We start from the raw sequence: 18,838 nt of genomic DNA on the forward strand, positions 1-18,838 counted from the left end.
GATAGTTCTAATTATTATTTGCTTTGTCTTTGCTGGTTGAAGGCGTGACAATCAGGGGCGGATCTAGAACAAAATATTAGGGGGGGGGGCAATGTGATCAGGGCACCAATAACCAAAATCTTTGGGGGATGGTATTTGACAAGAGCGCCAATAATTGACTAAATTGACGAATTTATTTTAAATCAAGAGTGAAAATCAGACAAAAAACACGGAATGAGGGAGCCAGAAAAATCTTGGGGGAGGAGGCAGGGCCCCAGACTCACCATGGATTTTTCAGTGGTCACAGTTTGAACTTCAAAGTGCCTTTGACTTTACCGTTTAATTTCCAAAACACGCCTTCTGTAATAATAACTGCATCTACAGCATTTGCAACCATTCATCCCCAAACCCATCAAAATTGGCTCTTTGGTGGGTTGAATTCCGCCAAAAAAAAATGAAATAAGTAAAATAATTTATGACCATTCTTTCCATTTTTTTTAAAATTTGAAACCCCTCCCGTTCCTCCAAATGAAATCCATGGCTCTTCTGAATAGACTTCTGAGAACGTTTCAGGATTGCACTGATAGAGGACTTGCACATAGAAAAGTTGAGGACGGAGTATCTATTTATTGTTTCACCTAATTCGAAAACAATTCTCGAGTGCACTAACTGCATCTACACAGGCCTCAAGCACGTGGAAAAGAATATTTTGTTGAGTGCATAGACTGGGCCAAGAGTCTCCCCCCACGGACATCCTTGATATGTCCAAAGTGGGCCTATGCCAGTTACGTTTCGATGCTTTCAATGATCTCCTATGCATTTTGACACATTTTCATACAATTTCCAAGCTTTTCGTTTTCAAATTTGACCCCTTGAAGTTGCACTTTCCCTAAGAACTTAAATTCATTAATCTACCATGATGTGCAGCAGTCCGTGTCTGTTCTAAGTAAATTTCTGTTTGTTTTTAGATTTTAAATATTCATCTTCCTAAGTAGAGTCTTCCATGGGTAAAATCCAAATAGAACGAAATGTTTTAAAGTTCGGACAAAAGGTAATTTAAGGTAAAAAATATGACTATGTTTTAGAAAAATCTCTTTACAGAATTCTGCCCCCTCTAGAAAATATTAGTGGCCTTGTTCCCCCCGAATGTTGTATCTGAGAATCCTTTCGTTTGTTAACGAGATATTGGCGTCCCTTTAAATAACATTTCAGCAATTAAGGAGAGCGAGGAACTCCTTACGCACCCAGAGCAGTGATTAGCGAACTCTTTACGTTTCGTTTCATTTGTCGGTAAAATTTGTTTAGTTTATTTTGAGACATGGTTTAGTAAGGATGTGCGTTATATTTGGATTTTGAATATTTGTGGATATTTACTGAAATATTAATATTTAAACAAAAGGTGAGTCTGACATTTAGAAAATAAACAGTGACGTCGATTCATGAAATTTTTTTGTGGGGAGGTGCAAATTTGTTCAATGAAGATGCAATAAAAAGGCATTTTTCGGTGAAAATAACTCAGAAAAGGTACTTTCAAATCTAATAGGGATAGAGCTCTACCGCCAACTGACGCCTCGGAAAGCAAACCCCTTCGATTCACTGGTTCTTATGAAATTTGCTGTTTAGTCTTCCATTTGTTTAGTTTTTTTTAGAATAGTTATTTAGTTCATTTAGAATTAGTTTATTTATTGATATTTATTTTATATAGAGATATTACAAATTTCTTCAAATACCCTGAGCCTGTTATGACATGTGGTATTTGTACCGAATTGCGACAGAAGAAGGTGGGATGGTGGCACGGGAAAACTTGTCCCCTAGACTGGCTCTCAACAGGCTTAACTTTAGTCATATATAGCTCAAAAGAGGCAGCAATTTCAAGAATTTCTTAAATCATTTCCAAAGTGGGAGCATTTAATGCTTTGCTGTTGCTGACTTAGGCTAATTAATGCCTGTGCCTTGAATGAGAACACAAAACTTGCTGATTAAGAAACTTGGTATTTATGTATTATTCAGAACACATTCAATAAGTGAAGTTAGGTTCTTTTGTGAAACAAACTACGATGCAGGTACATTTTTATTAAATATTTTATATATGGAGGTGGTTAGGTTAGGCTAAGTTAGGTATTTGATATAATGCACCCCCCCCCCTAATGTACAAATATATAGCCCACAATTTTGATAAAGCTAATGAAATAAAACAAAATATTATGAAAATATAATACTTTATTAGGAAAATTGTAAAATTACAACTTAGAATTATTCAATTTGTAAACCCAGCAATAAATGAAACGAACTGCAGTGATTAATGGTATTTTACTGTCAGCAAACCGCGTATTTATACGCAAATTAACTTTTTTCAAACATGGCCTATTGTTACACTTCCAAAAAGGTTCTTTCTCGTAAGAGTATAAAGTCATGTTGTGTCCATTGACGCACTGCTTTGTTGTGGGCAACAACCCCTTATCCTGGAAAAATATAATGGCCCCTTTTTCAGGCTTTGGCAAATCCCAAATCTTTATTTCAAAATCCATGTTCAGAGACTATCTTCTATCACTATGCGTAGCAAACTAAATTGAGTCTTTGTGGCTATGAAACCGGATTTTCGCAATCTTAGTTTATTTCACGAAAGAACCTAACTTCACTTATTGAGTGTGTTCAGATTAATACACAAGTAGGCTACCAGAAATTTTAGTAGCCTAACATTCTTCGGTACTTATGTCTTAAAGCCACCACGCGAAATTTAGTATCGCGACCATGAGACAATAGCCGGTCTCCATGGTCTTTATATAAATATACCTAAGTATCATGAAAGTAAAATACTTTTGTAACAAAATATGATGAAAATGCAATAGTTTAGCAACAAAATTATGGAAACTACAGCAAAGAATTATGGAAGGGGGCCGCCCAGAGCGCATTATATTGAATACGTAGCCTAAACTAACCTAACCAAAATACCATCTAAATATTTAATTAAAATATAGCTACAATGTAATTCCCCACTGAACCGAAGCTAATATTGTCTGGTATAAGAAAAAACAACGCCCCCCCTTCAGGTTTTGAAAAGTTCATTCTGTGTCCTCTCCGTCTTATTGTTTACATTATTTTGTCGACTTATTTCTCATCACTGTTTTTTTTTTTTTTTCATAATCTTATTTTGTAAAAAAAAAGAACTACAAGCAATATCAGCAAACTTCTGTATACGATCCTAGTGCTATATCCAAGGATAGTTGTTTGAGGGGGGCTGGGACCCAGTTAAATCGGAAGCAACTCTGATAGCCTAATACACTTAAAAAAATTTAACTCTACAGTGAGGTGAACTAAGGAGGAAAAGCTCCGTTCCAATTGCTTGCTATGAAAGATTAACATATCTTTCGATATCTGTATTAGAATATCCGTTGTTTTTGTATATTTCGGTCCTCCTGAGGAAGGTGGAGATGGTATTTCTCCTGATCATCTCCTATGGGATCGTCTAGGTTCCCTGTTATTTTGAAGATTTTTGATAGCCCCCTCCCCCCAAATAAAACTGTTTAAGAATTCAGTTCCTCAAGGTAGAGACAAAAAAAATGCACGTAGATAACTTCGAAGACAACACTGCCTTTCCATGGCGAAAGTAAAACAGTTCAAAATAGGGATGATACCTTTTTATTGATAGTGAATAGATATAAAATAATTTAACTGGATATTTCGAACACATATACAGTGTTCATCATCAGCAGTAGAACTCTGTTTTGCTGCTTTTACTGCTGATGATGAACACTGTATATGTGTTCGAAATATCCAGTTAAATTATTTTATATCTATTCACTGTCAATAAAAAGGTATCATCCCTATTTTGAACTGTTTTACTTAAAAAATGCACGTTTAGTTCACGGCTCGTACCTCACAGGGAAGGGGTGATACCAATAGATATCCTGACATCGCATCTTAATCATGACAAGCACGTACACGTGGGAGGTGGGGGCTGTTGGCTTTTGCCTTCTTCCTAGAATCTGCAAATCGTGCATGTCGTTACCATGGTTGAGTCATTTACTTACATGTCTTGTCATTTACTTATTTTTGGTGTTTTTTAAGTTTTACTCTCACCCTGAATAGTTATGGCACATTTATCACAATAGATAATTCACAAAGCTCAGCCTTCAGAATTTTTTTTTTTTTTTTTTTTTTTTTTTTTTTTTTTTTTTTTTTTTTTTTTTTTTTTTTTTACCTGGGAATTGACACTGATGGAAATCAAACTGATGAAAGTTCCTTAGTTATTGTGGGCACCCTCCGAAAAATCAACCAAGACTTGTGTTTAAACATTTTCTAAACTTTGGGGGGGGGGGGGTAAGGGAAAATGTCCTCGATGGAAGGGCTTCTAGAGGCATTTTGAGCGTATCTTAGGGTATTCTCGCTGTTTCTACAAGTCTTGGGAGGGAGGCCTCTCTGTGCTAAGATATGAAGTAAGATATAAGTTTTGCTAGTTTCTTTTCTTTCTATAACCACTTTTTTTCGAATAGGGATGTTAAAACACGCTCATCTAAGCCCCTCTCAGCGGAACTCATTAAGCAGCGGAAGTTCTGTCGCAGGGAGTCTGCGAAGCAAATCCGGAGCGGGGTCAGACACCCTAAGCATCACATCTTTTAGTTCCATCTTGACACAAGATAGAATTTCTTCAAGAGCATCGAGTTTTGTCAGTCTTGACCAACCCCTCCAAACCTCTTCACCTCAGGTAAGTTTTCTTTTTTGAAAGACAAAGAGGCCTGTTTCGCGTATATTGATTGGTAACAAGGATAAAAGGCAGGATATTGATGTTTAAGCTATTGTTGATTATAAGCAGAAATTATGGATATTTTGTCCTAATCTTAAAAGATGAAAAAAAAAAAAATCAACAAGCAGATAGATTTGACAGCACTGACAAGAAAACATATTGAAAATACAATAATTGACAATATGTGCTTAACTTGTCTTAATCTGAAAGGGTTGATTTGTTTTTGAAATGTCAAGAGTCATAGGAAAGGATTATCGACTCGCAGGCTATGGGTTCTAATGAGCTTAAATGGTGAATGTATGTATTTATGTATTTAAAAAAAAAACCGTCGGGCCATAGAAAAAAAACAGAAACATAACAAAACCAAAAACAAATAACGGTAAAATTCTAGTTAATTGACTTCTTGCTATCTCGGAAAGGGTTTAGTTTAGGAAAATGAAACTTTCAGGGATGAATCTACAGACTAAAGTATGTCCCGGGAATGTATTTTGAAACAACTACCTCCACTCCTTCTCCCTCTAGAGGGCCCTGACCTTTGATGGCCTTTACAAATATGTGTGTTATAAAAGTGAAACCTTGCAAAATAGATCTTCTGCTTGAATCTGCTTGAATGAAGTACAACAAAATTGTTTTCAGCTTCACAACTTTGCTCAATCCCAATGTATAAGGGTTAAAGATATGCAAATACATTTCCTAAATTTTGAAAAAGAAATATTAATATGGCTCAAAATCCTGCTCAAGTAACATGAATTGCATTTTCAGAACGAAAGGCAGAGAAAAAGCAACTAGTAACTGAAAATTAAGGTAAAATGTTGTTTTATCAAAATTTCAATAGGCCTGTCATGTAGGCAAATTTCAGGGCCCTCTAGAGGGAGAAGGAGTGGAGATGGGTACTTTAAAATACCTTCCCGGGACATACTTTATTCTGTAGATCCATCCCTGAAAGTTTCATTTTCCTAACCTAAACCCTTTTCGAGACAGCAAGAAGTCAATTAACTAAAATTTTACCCAAATAACAAATAAGTTAAAAAGAACACGTACTTATATATGAATCTTCACGAAATTATTAATAAAGAGATAAATCTTTCAGGATGTATCAGTCCTTCATCCACATAATTGGCCATATTCCTTTATGTCGTTTAACTCGTGATCCTACAATCCCTTCCACCACCTTCTATCCATCAACACTAATGAAAGACCCCATTCCTGAGATCCGCCGATTCTTTACAATTCCCCAAAAAATGAAAAATATCCTCATCATCTTCCCCACATTGGACAAGCGACTGGGTTAACACTGTGACCCCTAAATTTCCTCTCTCTTTCCACAATATCAATGGACCCTCCCCTCAAATTCAAAATCCATTTTATTTCTTCTCGTATCAATCCCAACTTAAAAGAAACTTCTCCCCCCCACATGTCTTTCACCGTACTATACAGACTCAGAGATCCCGAGGCCTCCTTCCAAGCCTACCACTGTTGTATTCCTTGCTCGTGTAACCTTTCTTTTACCTTATAAACCACTGTATCCGAATTCGATCCCTTACCTTCATTCCAAAAATACGAATATCCTACTTCATCCAGAATTTTCTTCATGTCCTGCGGCCCCCCTACCTCTGTCTTATCCTCCAACAAACTAAAATACGCTTCTTTTGCTAGCCTATTTTCACTTCTTAAAATTTTTGTCCAACACTTCTTATTAACCTAACTTTTCTTAACCTACTTAGTCCCAAATCCCTCTCCAGTACAACACTGTGAGTGAATTTATGGGCCCGAAAAGCTCTCTTAAAATAATTCCTTTGCATTCTCTTCAACTCCTCACTTCTCTCTAAAACCCCACAGCTCTCTCTTGTAATGCGTAATCGAGAGGAGTTTAGTCCTAAATAAATATTTATGCATTGCTAAATCCCCAATTTTTCCAACCTCAGTTTTTAAAATTAGATTCGGATCACATATCTTCCTTTTGTACTCTATGCTTAACCTGCTGTGCATACCTACCATTCCAAAAAAACTTAACCTCTGAATACACAAATTCTTTTTTAATCTCTATAGAATCACCTTTATATGTTCATCTATAAAATTCACCTTTAAATTTGTCATGTTTTGTCCATAAATAGCAAAGACGGAAGAAATGGTCAAACCATAAGTATTTGACATGTATTGAAAAACACTTATCAGGTCCACTGAGGGACGGGGCTGATCAAGGCTCGGGGGTGTGGAATAATTCTTAAGCAATTTATATATTTGAGTTTCTTTGTCATTTATTATTTATTGCTTTGAAAAATACAATAATATTCATTCACTTGGCGATGTATTAAGCCGGTAGAAATAACGGAAATTTTTTAGTTACAACATTTTTTCAATTGTGAACTCCCTGTTTCTCTGTGATTGAACTTGTATGTCACCACAATTTTTGTTAGAACTTTTTTTTGCTGATGAAGTCTATTTTTCTCTGTAATTGAACCATTATCTTGCACATATGGATCACGGGAGAGAGTCACCTCTGTCTGAAGGATCCGTTCCTCTGAAGACTAATAGGAGAACTTGGTGTAAAAGAAGAGTTTTTGCAGTTTTGGTCCCCCTAAAAAAATACTGTGGTATTCTCTCTAAAACTTCGGCCGTGTTAAGATATGACTCCAGCGATTATTATTTCCCCTCTTTTAGAAAAAGAAACGACAAGTTGCCTTTTTCACGGATTCTTCTTGTCCCGTAAAATAAGTTCCTATTTACGTGCCTGCTAGAAGACCCGTTTAAGTCTTTAGAGAGACAGAAGGAGAAAAGGAAGACTGTTTTCCTAAATTAGTGGTTAATATAGACCAGCACTTGAATGAGGCCTGAACCCTACTCATCCATACAATCACATAGGTCAAACAGCATAGCCATACACAATCAACCATAAAGAATAATCCATGGACAGGCAGTCATGTCGAACGACTGCTTTGAATACCTGCCCACGAAAGGATGCTGATAAGAAATTTTTAGTAATGTATTTGTGTGAAAAATTTTATTTATTAGACCTTATTAAAATTAAACCTTAACTTGGCTACTAAGGGAAAGAATCAGTTTCTGTGGGCTTTGCAATTGTGTAAATATATGTAATCTCCACCTATATAATTGGTAAGTGTCCGTAAATGCCAGCCAATCACTAATCTTTAGCTTTTAAAGAATCGCCCGACGTTATGCAATGGGTGCCTCAAGCCAAACGAGTATTTCTCATTATGCATGGCAAACAGCCATTAGATTTAATCAAAATGATGATGAACAGTATATGTCTCACGGTTGGGATATGTAAAGTATCAGTTTTTGGGGAGGGAGGATTCAGGGAACTTTGATTTTATGTCGGAGAGAGTTTAGCCAATAAATTGATATAATAAACTTGGATTAGCATTAATTGAAAATTGTACATTTACCGTAAAGAAAATTAACCTGGAATTAAAAGCAGGTTTTTTCCCGGACACTATCTTTTCCAGAAATCTTAGAAAATCAGTTTAGCTTCTCTCGTTTTATCGGGAAATAACTATGCTTATTTGTGATAAAACTTGTATCATTAGCAAGTTTGAATTTTGTTTTTCTGATTTAACGGAAAAACGATTAAAAGGATGAGAATTTTCATGTTAAAGATCAGGAAAGAGCAGTCTCTAAAAAATGCTATAGCATACCAAACACATTGCAAATCAGCTCAAAAGAAATATCATTTGAAAGATTTGACAGCTTGGGGAGTCCCCTGTTCAGCAAACCGCCTTGAATTAAAGCCTTGCCGACCTAGCGTGTATATTGTTTATGCAGTATGTACATTGAACAAACAGAACTTTGCCTAACATTTTGTAAAAGATTTTGCGTTTTCTTTATTTTAAACTAGCCTCTTGTTAGGTTTTTGAACTGTTGATGCATATGAGATTCCCTGTTATTTTTTTATACCAAAATTGCTTTGGAAGTTCCCTGTTGTGCTGGGAAAATCGACTAATGGGCCTTTTACTTTTTGAACGGTCAGACAACACTGATACTCTTATAATGATTTTTAAGTTATCGACACCCCTTAAGGAGAATCTTGATGAAATCTTCTGTCAGGAAAGAATGGTTTAGTTTTTTCCTTAGTCGTTTAAAAAGGTAAAGAGATAACCAAATGAAGTAGTTCTATGAGTAGCGAGATTTTTTTTAACTTTGAATCGAAAAAGAAGCGACTCATATATTCGACCACGCGAAGGTTTCGGTTTTCATCAGACGTCTTGGAATCCGGCTCGCGAAGCGAAATTTGACTCCAGTCAGAGCCTAGCGATAGTTATACCTGTTTCGGACATATATCTACCATTCTGCCAACTGATCAACTTATCACCGACAGATCTCGTTCAAAACTGAAAGAATTCCCACATTGTTCGTATTATTTTGTCTGTAAGGTTTTATTTCGAGTTTGAGTTTGTATGAGTTTGAGAAAAAAATATAATAAAATCTGATAAATGATCAATAACGAAGCTTCTGCATAATAGTTTGGCCTTTTTTTTTGGGGGGGGGGCAAGCACTTTTACTCAAGAATACGAACTTTAGCCTTAGTGAAAACCTTGATTTCCTTTTACGCCAACAAGCAAAAGTCATGAATGTTGTTTGTAGTTTCTATTGTGGGATTGTTCAGGAGCAGAATTTTACTCATCAAAGCTGCTTTTAAAATAAAAAAGTGTGTATCCATCTTTTTTGACCAGAAGATAAAGACACGGTAATATGTTACGCGTTCTGCTGACAAATGTTAACCGTTATTCACGTACGGAGGGTAATTAATCAGATGTATCATTTTAAAAACGTTAATGTAAGCATCACGAAGTTGGTGGTATTCGATTTTTTCTTGGAAGGACGATGATCTCTTGTGGTTTCATTTAAAACAGCTGGTATAATTTGAGTATGAGAATTTTTATTTTGCTATAATAAGTATTACATGTTTTAAAATTAATATCATATGGTGGTCCTTGCATTGATTGATGGGATGTACCGGATTTTTAACTATTCCTTCTTTATATAGTGAAGATCCTCTAAGCGTGTGTGTGTTTGGTCCGGGTTCTGAGGGGGCCCGGAGGTGTATCAGACAGCGGAGTATCCAGGAATCTATTCTTTCATCAATTGTATTAAGACTAAAGAAAATTGTATTAATTGTTGTAAAATTTAAGGAGTTCTTGTATGCCTTCCTAGTTTTTAGTGTCGAGAAATAAAAATTAGTTCAGCCTTAGGCTCGATCTATCGTATCCATTCTTACTAGGGATGGAACTCCCTCGCTCCCCCTATTTCCTTTTTGTGCTTTTAAATAGAACAAGTGAACATTTTTAATAGCATGACCAGGGCCGTGTCCAGGATTTTTGGGAGGGGGAGGTTACAAAGGAGTTTTTTTAGGGGTGGAGGGTACAAAAACATTTTGGGAGGGGGGCACAAAAAACTTCAAAAACGGATAATAACTGTTTACATCCATTTTGGTTACGTTTTTACAAGTCGGTCAAACACTTTGGGGAGGAGGGGTCAAACCCCATAGCCCGCCCCCTGGGTATGGCCTTGAGTATGACAACCTCACATCTGCGCACAAGAAATAAAAAGATTTCCCGATACGTGGAAGTTATAAAGGAGACAGGAGAAACGTTAGGCCTGTAGACCTTCGCATCTTATCAAAGGTATTATAATGGACGTATGTCATCTTAGCTCTTTTCTTTGACTTTCGTAAAATTCCGGCTACGTTCAACGGCGTGAGAGGTCCTTAAACTTTTTTTTCAGAAGACTGTTAAAATGCACAGCAATTTGGTGTAGCTTGCTAAAATACACATTAGTCTGCGTAACTGGCCCTACAAGCATATATATCCTCCAATTCCTTTACATAAAAATCTGCTCTCCTCCCCAAATAGAATCAAGGTATTTGCTAAGGAAATTAAAATTAGTTTTTCGGTGAGGGCGGGGGTGGTGGTGAGTGATTTAACAAAATAGCCGTATATGAGGCTTGTTTCAAAAATAGTAAAAATGTCTGTGTTTGTTTATCTTTTTTTTTTGGGGGGGGGGGTTGTTTTTTTGGGGGTGCAGTGGATTTGTTCGTGGTGAGGGGGGAGGGGGAACATATCTTTCTGTGTGCAATATCGGTTGCTGTTTTTATAATATTGCGAAATAATTTGCAGCACAATTCTCTGCGTGACAATGGACATCTAATTTGAATATAAATGTTGTAACTAATTCTAGCTATTTGTTTGATAGTCGATGTTATAAATCGTAAATGTTGATTCGAAGATTTAAAACTGTAGACTATGACAACTTTTACATCTTTTGATAGGTCTTTTTCATATGTATTTGCATATTTGAAATTATTCCAGACCCCCTACGCCCGGAAAGGAGTACCATCAATCTTTAAAATGTTTGCATCCCAGCCTTATTTTTTTTTCAATTTGTATAGGTATAGCAATGAGCATTTCTTGGGTTCAAGCAATATTTCGGCTAGCCTAGGGTTTCTTTGTATAATTTAGGAGTTACAATATAGCGGCGGATTAAAATTGTGTTTTAACGACTCACATAAGGTGTTTTAGGTCTTATTACAGTAAGATGATGTTCATTGCAACATATTCTATGCTTTTGGTATCAAGATAATGCAGTTGTTAAGGAGACTCGATGTCTTAAAGGATAACCCTATCTAGTCCATTATAAACTTCTTTTTTGTGTCGCAAACTGTCTAGAATTGATTGTTAGTTTTTTAGAAGTTACTGTGTGATTTCGTATGATATAATTTATCTTTTTTGGACTTCAAACGAAGTTGTGACCCCCTCACCCACCCTAAAATAGCAAAATGAGCCTAGTTGTTGATGCAAGTACAAGATCTTCTGTGTTCTACTTAGCCATACTCTTATGCAAATATTTACTTGACAAAAAATATTTTTTGTTATTCACAATTGCAAATTTGAATGAGCTAGTATATGAAAAGCAGAAATCTGTTGTGACTTTCTTATAAAACCGAGAAGTCTACTGACATGTATGAGGACCATGCTATCCTGGGAAATGTGTCCGTTCCCCGTGGGCTTGCAAGTAGTGCACTTAGGACCTTGTAATTTGATAAACTTGTTTTATTGTTCTTTGGAAGGAAAAAATATGAAGACAAGGTTGATTGATCTTACACTGAGTTCACCGATTTGTAACAAAATGCAGGATGTCTAAATTAAGTTGACGGTAGAACAGAGAAATGCTTGTGACAAGGCCATCAGGATAGAGTAGATGGAGCAGAAATCCTGATTCCACCCTCTAAAGGAAATGATGATGAAAATGAATTTTTTTCTATAAAACATCCTCAGTTCCTATCGTCGTATTACACAGCAATTAGTGTGATCATGGTTGATTCTCAGAAAAGCTCTTTGGAAATAGAAAATGTAAGTTATTTATGGTTGACACTTGCCGAATCCAATGCAAATTTTCGTGCGAATAAAGCAATATCTTTGCTTTTAGTTTTTGGTTTCAGCGTGAGATGTTTTTCAAAGGACCAATTATTCCAAACTGCGATGAAAGTAAAAATTCGGCTTTCATCACGTGCGAAAATTCAGAGAGCGAAAATTCTACATTTTTTGACCGAAAACGGTTTTAACGAAAATTTGAGGATTCTGATCTTACTTCTTATGTCTTTCTTGGAAACGTCTTTCTTCATTCTACTCTGATCAATGGTCTAAGGACTTTGATGAGATTATCATCAAGGCTCTCTCTTCAATGTGGTGGTGATGAAGCACTTTTAATTAAAACAGAAGCAGAGAAAGGCCTCTTGAGATCTAAAGAAAGAGATTAATCTGAGCTTAAAGACGTAAGACCTAAAATTTAAGATCTTAGCGCTTTGACGAGTCAAAAAAACGGGCTTAATATTTCGTAATGATGGCAGCATTTTCGTGCCTTGATGCGATAATCATATTGGAATTGTAAATTTCGCGTCCGACCAGAACCGTATACAAACCTAACCTTTGGGGGGGGAGAGAATTAGAGGAGGCTGTTAATATCTTTAATGCTTCGAAAAATTTTCCTCTTCTTTTACAATTTTTCCAGCCAGAACTTCTCCATTTTCATGATTTTCCCATGATCTTCAATTAATTGACCCGAATTAAGTTTGTTGATGAACATGAGCCATCTTCTCCCTGAAAATGGACTCCAATCGATGCGTCAGACCTCCAACATATGACTAGTACCCTTGTTTTTATAATGTAAACATGCCGTTATTAGTCTCACTGTTTTTGTTCTGAAGGATAAAAACCCACCGATCGTTTCATAAAATCTAGAGGGGATGCGAATTCCTTGTTGTTTCTGTTTTTCCAATGAAAATACCAAAAAAGATATTTTTTCAATGAAAGTACCGAGAAAATGTATTTTTCTCCGGGGAGAGGGTAAAAAAAAATCCAGGGCGTAAATGTGCCCTTAATTGACACCACTAAACCTGTATGGGTAAAATCGCAGCAAAATCCACAATCTGGATGACTGCAAAAGGAAACGCATAAAATGCAAAAAAGAACAATAGAATCGTGTATTAAAAATGGGAGCTTCGAGGAGTAACACGAAAACTATGCGGTTTGGGAGCCCTACCCCTCCCTGACTTGCACATAGATCTAATTTGTGGTTGGAAGTATAAAAGAAAACCGTAAAATTCTAATTTTACAGCTCATGACATCTAGGCATGGTGCCACCGAAATTACTGAAGCTTAATTCATCGTGTCTCCTGGATAATAACAATTGTTAAGAAAAAGGTTAAAAAAGAAGGCAAGAGCGCGAAATTTCAAATAACGAGAAAGTTGTAGTTTATTCCATTATGTCCAAATAGACAGACTAGAAGAGAGTATTGGACAGGAAATTGCAATTTTAGTCCGTCAAGTTTCTTAATTTTGGTTTAACAATCAGCATCCTGTAGAAGAAATAAGGAATGAGACAGTTAGCTCAGACGGAGGCGACAATTACAGAATCAATTTTAGTCGTTGGCATGTCTTTAAGGCATGATTTACTGAACTCTGATCCCTGCTTTGTCTATAAAAATTTAAATCTTTATATTTGCCAAAGGGTAGGTTATACACCACCGCGTGCTTTCGAATGCAAATTGAAAATTGTTATTAAACGAGAGTTTTTTTTTTTTTATCAAAATGGTTTCCAAGGTTTGTCGTTCGAAGGAAAATGGTTAATGTAGATTGTAGGCATTAGTAAAGCACAATAAAGTAAAAGTGAGATGTCTTGCGTGTTGAATCGCTTGTCTCTTAACGCCTCAAACCCTAAATTCGTTTCGGTACTTGTGTATTACTCGGTACACACTCGATAAATGAGGTTTAGTTGATCATAATGAAACGTACCAAAATATGATGGAAATACAATACTTCTGTTACAAAATTATGAAAAATACAACAAAGAATTATGGTGGGGGGATGCGCATGGAACGCATTATGTTAAATACCTAGGTACTTGTACATTATTCGGTACAGACTCGAGAAATGAAGTTTGGTTGATCATAACGGAATATACCGAAACATGATGGAAATACAATACTTTAGTTACAAAATTATGAAAACTAAAGTAAAGAATTATGTTGGGGGGACTTGCACAGAACGTATTATAAAATTATAGGTTATTGCCTTATCTATAGATCCACATTCTCGAGTGTATACCGAATAATGCACAAGTACCCTCGGTTCCTCTTCTTTTCTTAAATGCTTGTGTCGTTCACCAAATGGCGTCATGTTCAACACCCGCGGTCCACACATTCAGAGCTTTTAAAGGCCGTGCCGTTAGCACATTCACATAGTGTTCCGTACCTTTGAAACTGTTGGGAAAACCGTTTTTCAACGTTTTTGAAGTGATCTGGGAATTCTAACAGCAAATCACCCTGAGTTTAGCTATTCAAGCAATGCTTAACAAGCTACATAAGCCTAACATAAATCAGTATAAAAGCTGTTAACATCTTATTCTGACTTCATGCTATATAGCCTATACTCAGTTTTACAGCTTCACCTTTTTGATTAAACAATCCGTAACATTTTATGCCGTACGCCTATATTCAAAATCTGCTTCAACCGTAAATCCACTATTTCATACCTATCTGTCACTTTGAACATTTGAAGTTGAAACGTAATATTTTTTTAAAAAGCTTGAAAAAGTGGAGCTAAAGTGATAAGACATAATCGAATAGCATGAAAAGTCCCAGTATTTCAGTTTTGAATCTTATTTCATTGTTATGGCACCTCTCCAAAAAAGATGGTTTCTACAATTCATTTTGATTTCCTTCTTTTAATTGCTTTGTGATAGGGAATAACAAAGCAGAACTTATCTGTAATGAATGTGGACTTCCTGAGTTTCTTGTTTTATATGTAAATTTCTTTTTATTATCCACCTGCTCATAGTTGAAAATAGGGCGTCTTTTTCATATTCATATAGCTGAAGCTACACATTTCGATCTGTACCATTCACCCGTCCAAAATAAAAATAAATATAATGCATAAGAAGAAGTCTTGGGTAAATGTAGTCTTGAAGTTCCTAGGTTTATTGGGAAATAATGGCCTTCTGGTCCATACCCGAGGAAGGAACGAATCCAGAGTCAAACTTTTTTTGGGGGGGGAGTACTTTAGAGAGGGGAGGGAGTCCTAACTATGGAACGTAAACGACTATATTTGTTCTAATAATAATAATGGGATCATGAAATGGAATGGCGGTCACCCATTTGAAGTTGATGCAAAAGTTACTATTTGTGTGTTCGGATTGTGGACGCATCACCATCTGTGCGGAAACTGTCGCTTTCTGCATTCCTTTCTCAATCATATGATTTCTTCGACGTCCTTCTATAATTTTGTATGATTTACTTGTTTTATGGTGTTTAGAGGAATTTCGTCTAACCAAAAAATCCTTGTGTACCAGTCAAGGCCGCATCTGGAAAGGGGGGGGGGGTTACCAGGCTCGACCCCCTCCCCAAATTTTTTACGACTGGTAACAAGTGGCAAAATGCATATAAACAAATTTTCGGTGTGTTTTTCAGGTTGCCTTAACCCCCCCCCCCCCTGAACAATAATCCTGGATGTGCATTCTAGCACTTTCCACCTTTTATCTTTCACTTAAATATTGGTTTCCCTCAAAATAGGTCCCTTTGAAAATCTTATTTTTTTGCTTGTTGGGGTATTGTTTTGAATCGAGCGGGAGTGGGCAAAAAGGAGACATCCGTCAATTTTTCACACTCATATCCGTCAGTTGATAAAGCAGGGTAAGGAGTGGATAGCCGGATAAGGAGTAGGAGTAGGTAATTCAAAACAATCAATAAATTATAAAGCGTCTTTTGACTTTCTACTGAATCCTTTCTCTTATATGGAGTTTTTACATGTGAATTTTCGTTCAGGTATCAGAACTTAAGGTTGCTCCATCCTTTTACTCCCCATCCCAGAGAGATGGTACTCTATTTCCATAACTGCTTAGAGGGAAAATCACCTAGTATCTGAAAAATAATCCATTTCCTTTTAAGCAATAATATAATTCTTTTCTCCTAAGTCTTCGTTTATTTTTGCATAAGAGCTTTTTTCGATGTCATTTAATGGGTACTGAGCTGTTTTATCTGTAAATTTATTTTTTATGATTCTCGAAAATGGGTTTTATGCGCTTTAAAGTAAACCGTTTTGAAGAACAATATCCCAGAGATCCTGTTTTTTACCAACTTTTTTTTGGGGGGAGAGGTTGAAATGGAAAATTTTAAGTGATGAAGAAGATTTTAGCATTACTCTTAGGTCAGTAAATTTCGCAGATCAAATTTAAGACTTGACAAAATCTGTTGTGTCGACAGTGACCTACTGATGATATCGAGTTGCCCCCTTTGGAGAAGGAAGGTACTTAATACTAAACTCCTGTATAACCTTGATACATAGGCCGTTTTTCTCAAGTTTGGACAAAAATGTACTTATAAAGTACAAAATTATCCCATCAATTTATTATGATGAAGTTTAGAATAATTTTGTATTCTAGTAATTCAAGTATAATTTTTACCGCAAAACGTGTAGCCTATTTTAGTTCAAATTTTATATTTATTCTAAATGACCCATTTGGATTTCCTGAACGAAAATACATTACTATCATTAACTAACCAAATAATTGCAATTTGTTTTGCTTCGGTCGTGAACTAAGCTACTGGTAACTCAGATTTAGTTTACTTTAACCAGTGATCCAAAAAAAGACATGATTTTGTGGCGAATTTCGGCCAGCAAAAATTAAAAATCAATGCCAACCATCAATTTTTGTGGGCACACCCACTATTTGGAAATTTTTCTAGATTAAAAATTGACCTCATTTTGAATGACTTTTTTGGATTTGTTACTCCTCGTTCTAGGAAAAATCGCCTAATAAAATATCACTCTCATATGTTGACAGTGTGAATATGATGTAGACTGTAGGACTGTACTTCCAAAAATAAGAAAAAAAGAATTCAAAGGGGTAATTTACATCACAAGGTCGTATACAACCGGAAGCTTTGAGATTGAACCCCCCCCCCCCGAATAAAAATCTTGGATACGCCCCTGTTACATCGTATCCCCAAAATCGGTTTATCTCGCTTTGAGTCAGGTGATCTTATAATGAACAATACGTAAAGGCAAGCAGTGATTGCTTGATGTCCACCACCTTTTTGGCAGAACCTCGTCAGTTGTGTTTTATTCTTTCTATTTTTCTTTGAAAAAAAAAAATTGATCAAAATTTTGGAGAGTGGACATGTTTATTCAAGGTTTAGTTTAGATTTATAATCTAAGTTTTTGAAAATGAAATTGCGATTAGATCCTTGTGGATTCAACTAGCGTAAATAATTGGCATACTTTATGAAACACACAAAAATATCACATCATAGACAGATTCATTATACACGTTCCCATGAGCAGATTTTTTTTTTCGCTCTCTGGCACTTTTTTAGATACGAAAAGAATCAAAATAGGATATTAAAGAGGTTCTGTGTACCCCTCTATCCATTATCTCTTTAGCAGTAATAATTTATTTTTTTAAAAAGAGGGCAATCAATCGGTAGCGCACCAGGAACGTTACTTACGAGGCTGTGCTACTACTAATAAAATGATAACAACAGCAAATATATGATAAAAGCAGTTGGACGGTGAAACCAGGTACCAAGAAATAGAACACACACGATAAAGCTACATAATATCATGACCCCGAATAAGAATAACCCTACAATAATTGTAAAAACATATTAATAGTAAAAACAAACAAATCAGTAAACAATTTTTCTCTTTCTTATCCTTGTTTCCCCTAAAAAATATCTTTTCAGTGTCCTCTGCTAGATAAATTCCTGGCTGTGTTGATGTCCCCTGTCCTGAAAAAAAAAGTTAAAATAATAGAAACAAATTAATAAAACAAACAACTCAATATTTTTTTCCTTTCTCGCTCTTATCCTTATTTCCTCCTTAAAAAAATCTTTTCCTGGTTCCATGCTAGATAAATTCCTGGCTGTGGTGATGTCCCCTGCCCTAAACAAAAATAAAACGTTAAAATAATAGAAACAAATTAAAAAAATAAACAACTCAATATTTTTTCTTTTCTCGCTCTTATCCTTATTTCCTCCTAAAAAAAATGTTCTCCTGGTTCTATGCTAGGTAAATTCCTGGTTGTGTTGATGTCCCCTGCCCTAAACAAAAAAAAAACGTTAAAATAATAGAAACAAATTAATAAAATAAACAACTAAATATTTTTTCTTTTCTCGCTCTTATCCTTATTTCCTCCTAAAAAAAATGTTTTCCTGGTTCTATGCTAGGTAAATTCCTGTCTGCGTTGATGTCCCCTGCCCTAAACAAAAAAAAAACAAAAACAAAAAAACGTTAAAATAATAGAAACAAATTGATAAAACAAACAACTCAATATTTTTTCTTTTCTCGCTCTTATCCTTATTTCCTCCTAAAAAAAATGTTTTCCTGGTTCTATGCTAGGTAAATTCCTGGGTGCGTCCTGATCGTAAAAAAGCTGCAATTGGGTTTTCACTTCAAACGCTATTACAAGTATTAATTCATAGTGGAACATAAAAATACCATATTAGAAGAACATTCACATGAGTATTAATTACAAACAGTAATTTTCCCATAAATAAGGGGAAATGTTTTTCCGGAAAAGGAATCGGAAGAAAGGGTTTACTGT

General features: G+C 35.7%; 1 protein-coding gene across 2 annotated transcripts in view; it reads left to right on the plus strand.

The window, feature by feature from the left end:
- Window positions 1–1,269: 1,269 nt before the first annotated feature.
- LOC136034849 (uncharacterized) overlaps window positions 1,270–18,838 on the plus strand; it is a 57,180-nt gene continuing 39,611 nt past the window's right edge. For both annotated transcript variants that reach the window (XM_065716314.1, XM_065716313.1), the window contains exons 1-2: window positions 1,270–1,378; window positions 4,473–4,684. In XM_065716314.1, the coding sequence (XP_065572386.1) occupies window positions 4,475–4,684 (210 nt within the window). In that variant the 5' untranslated portion in view covers window positions 1,270–1,378; window positions 4,473–4,474. The remainder of the gene's footprint in view (window positions 1,379–4,472; window positions 4,685–18,838) is intronic.

This window comes from Artemia franciscana, chromosome 13 (genome assembly GCF_032884065.1).
Source record: "Artemia franciscana chromosome 13, ASM3288406v1, whole genome shotgun sequence".
In the NCBI taxonomy this organism is placed as follows: Eukaryota; Metazoa; Arthropoda; class Branchiopoda; order Anostraca; family Artemiidae; genus Artemia; species Artemia franciscana.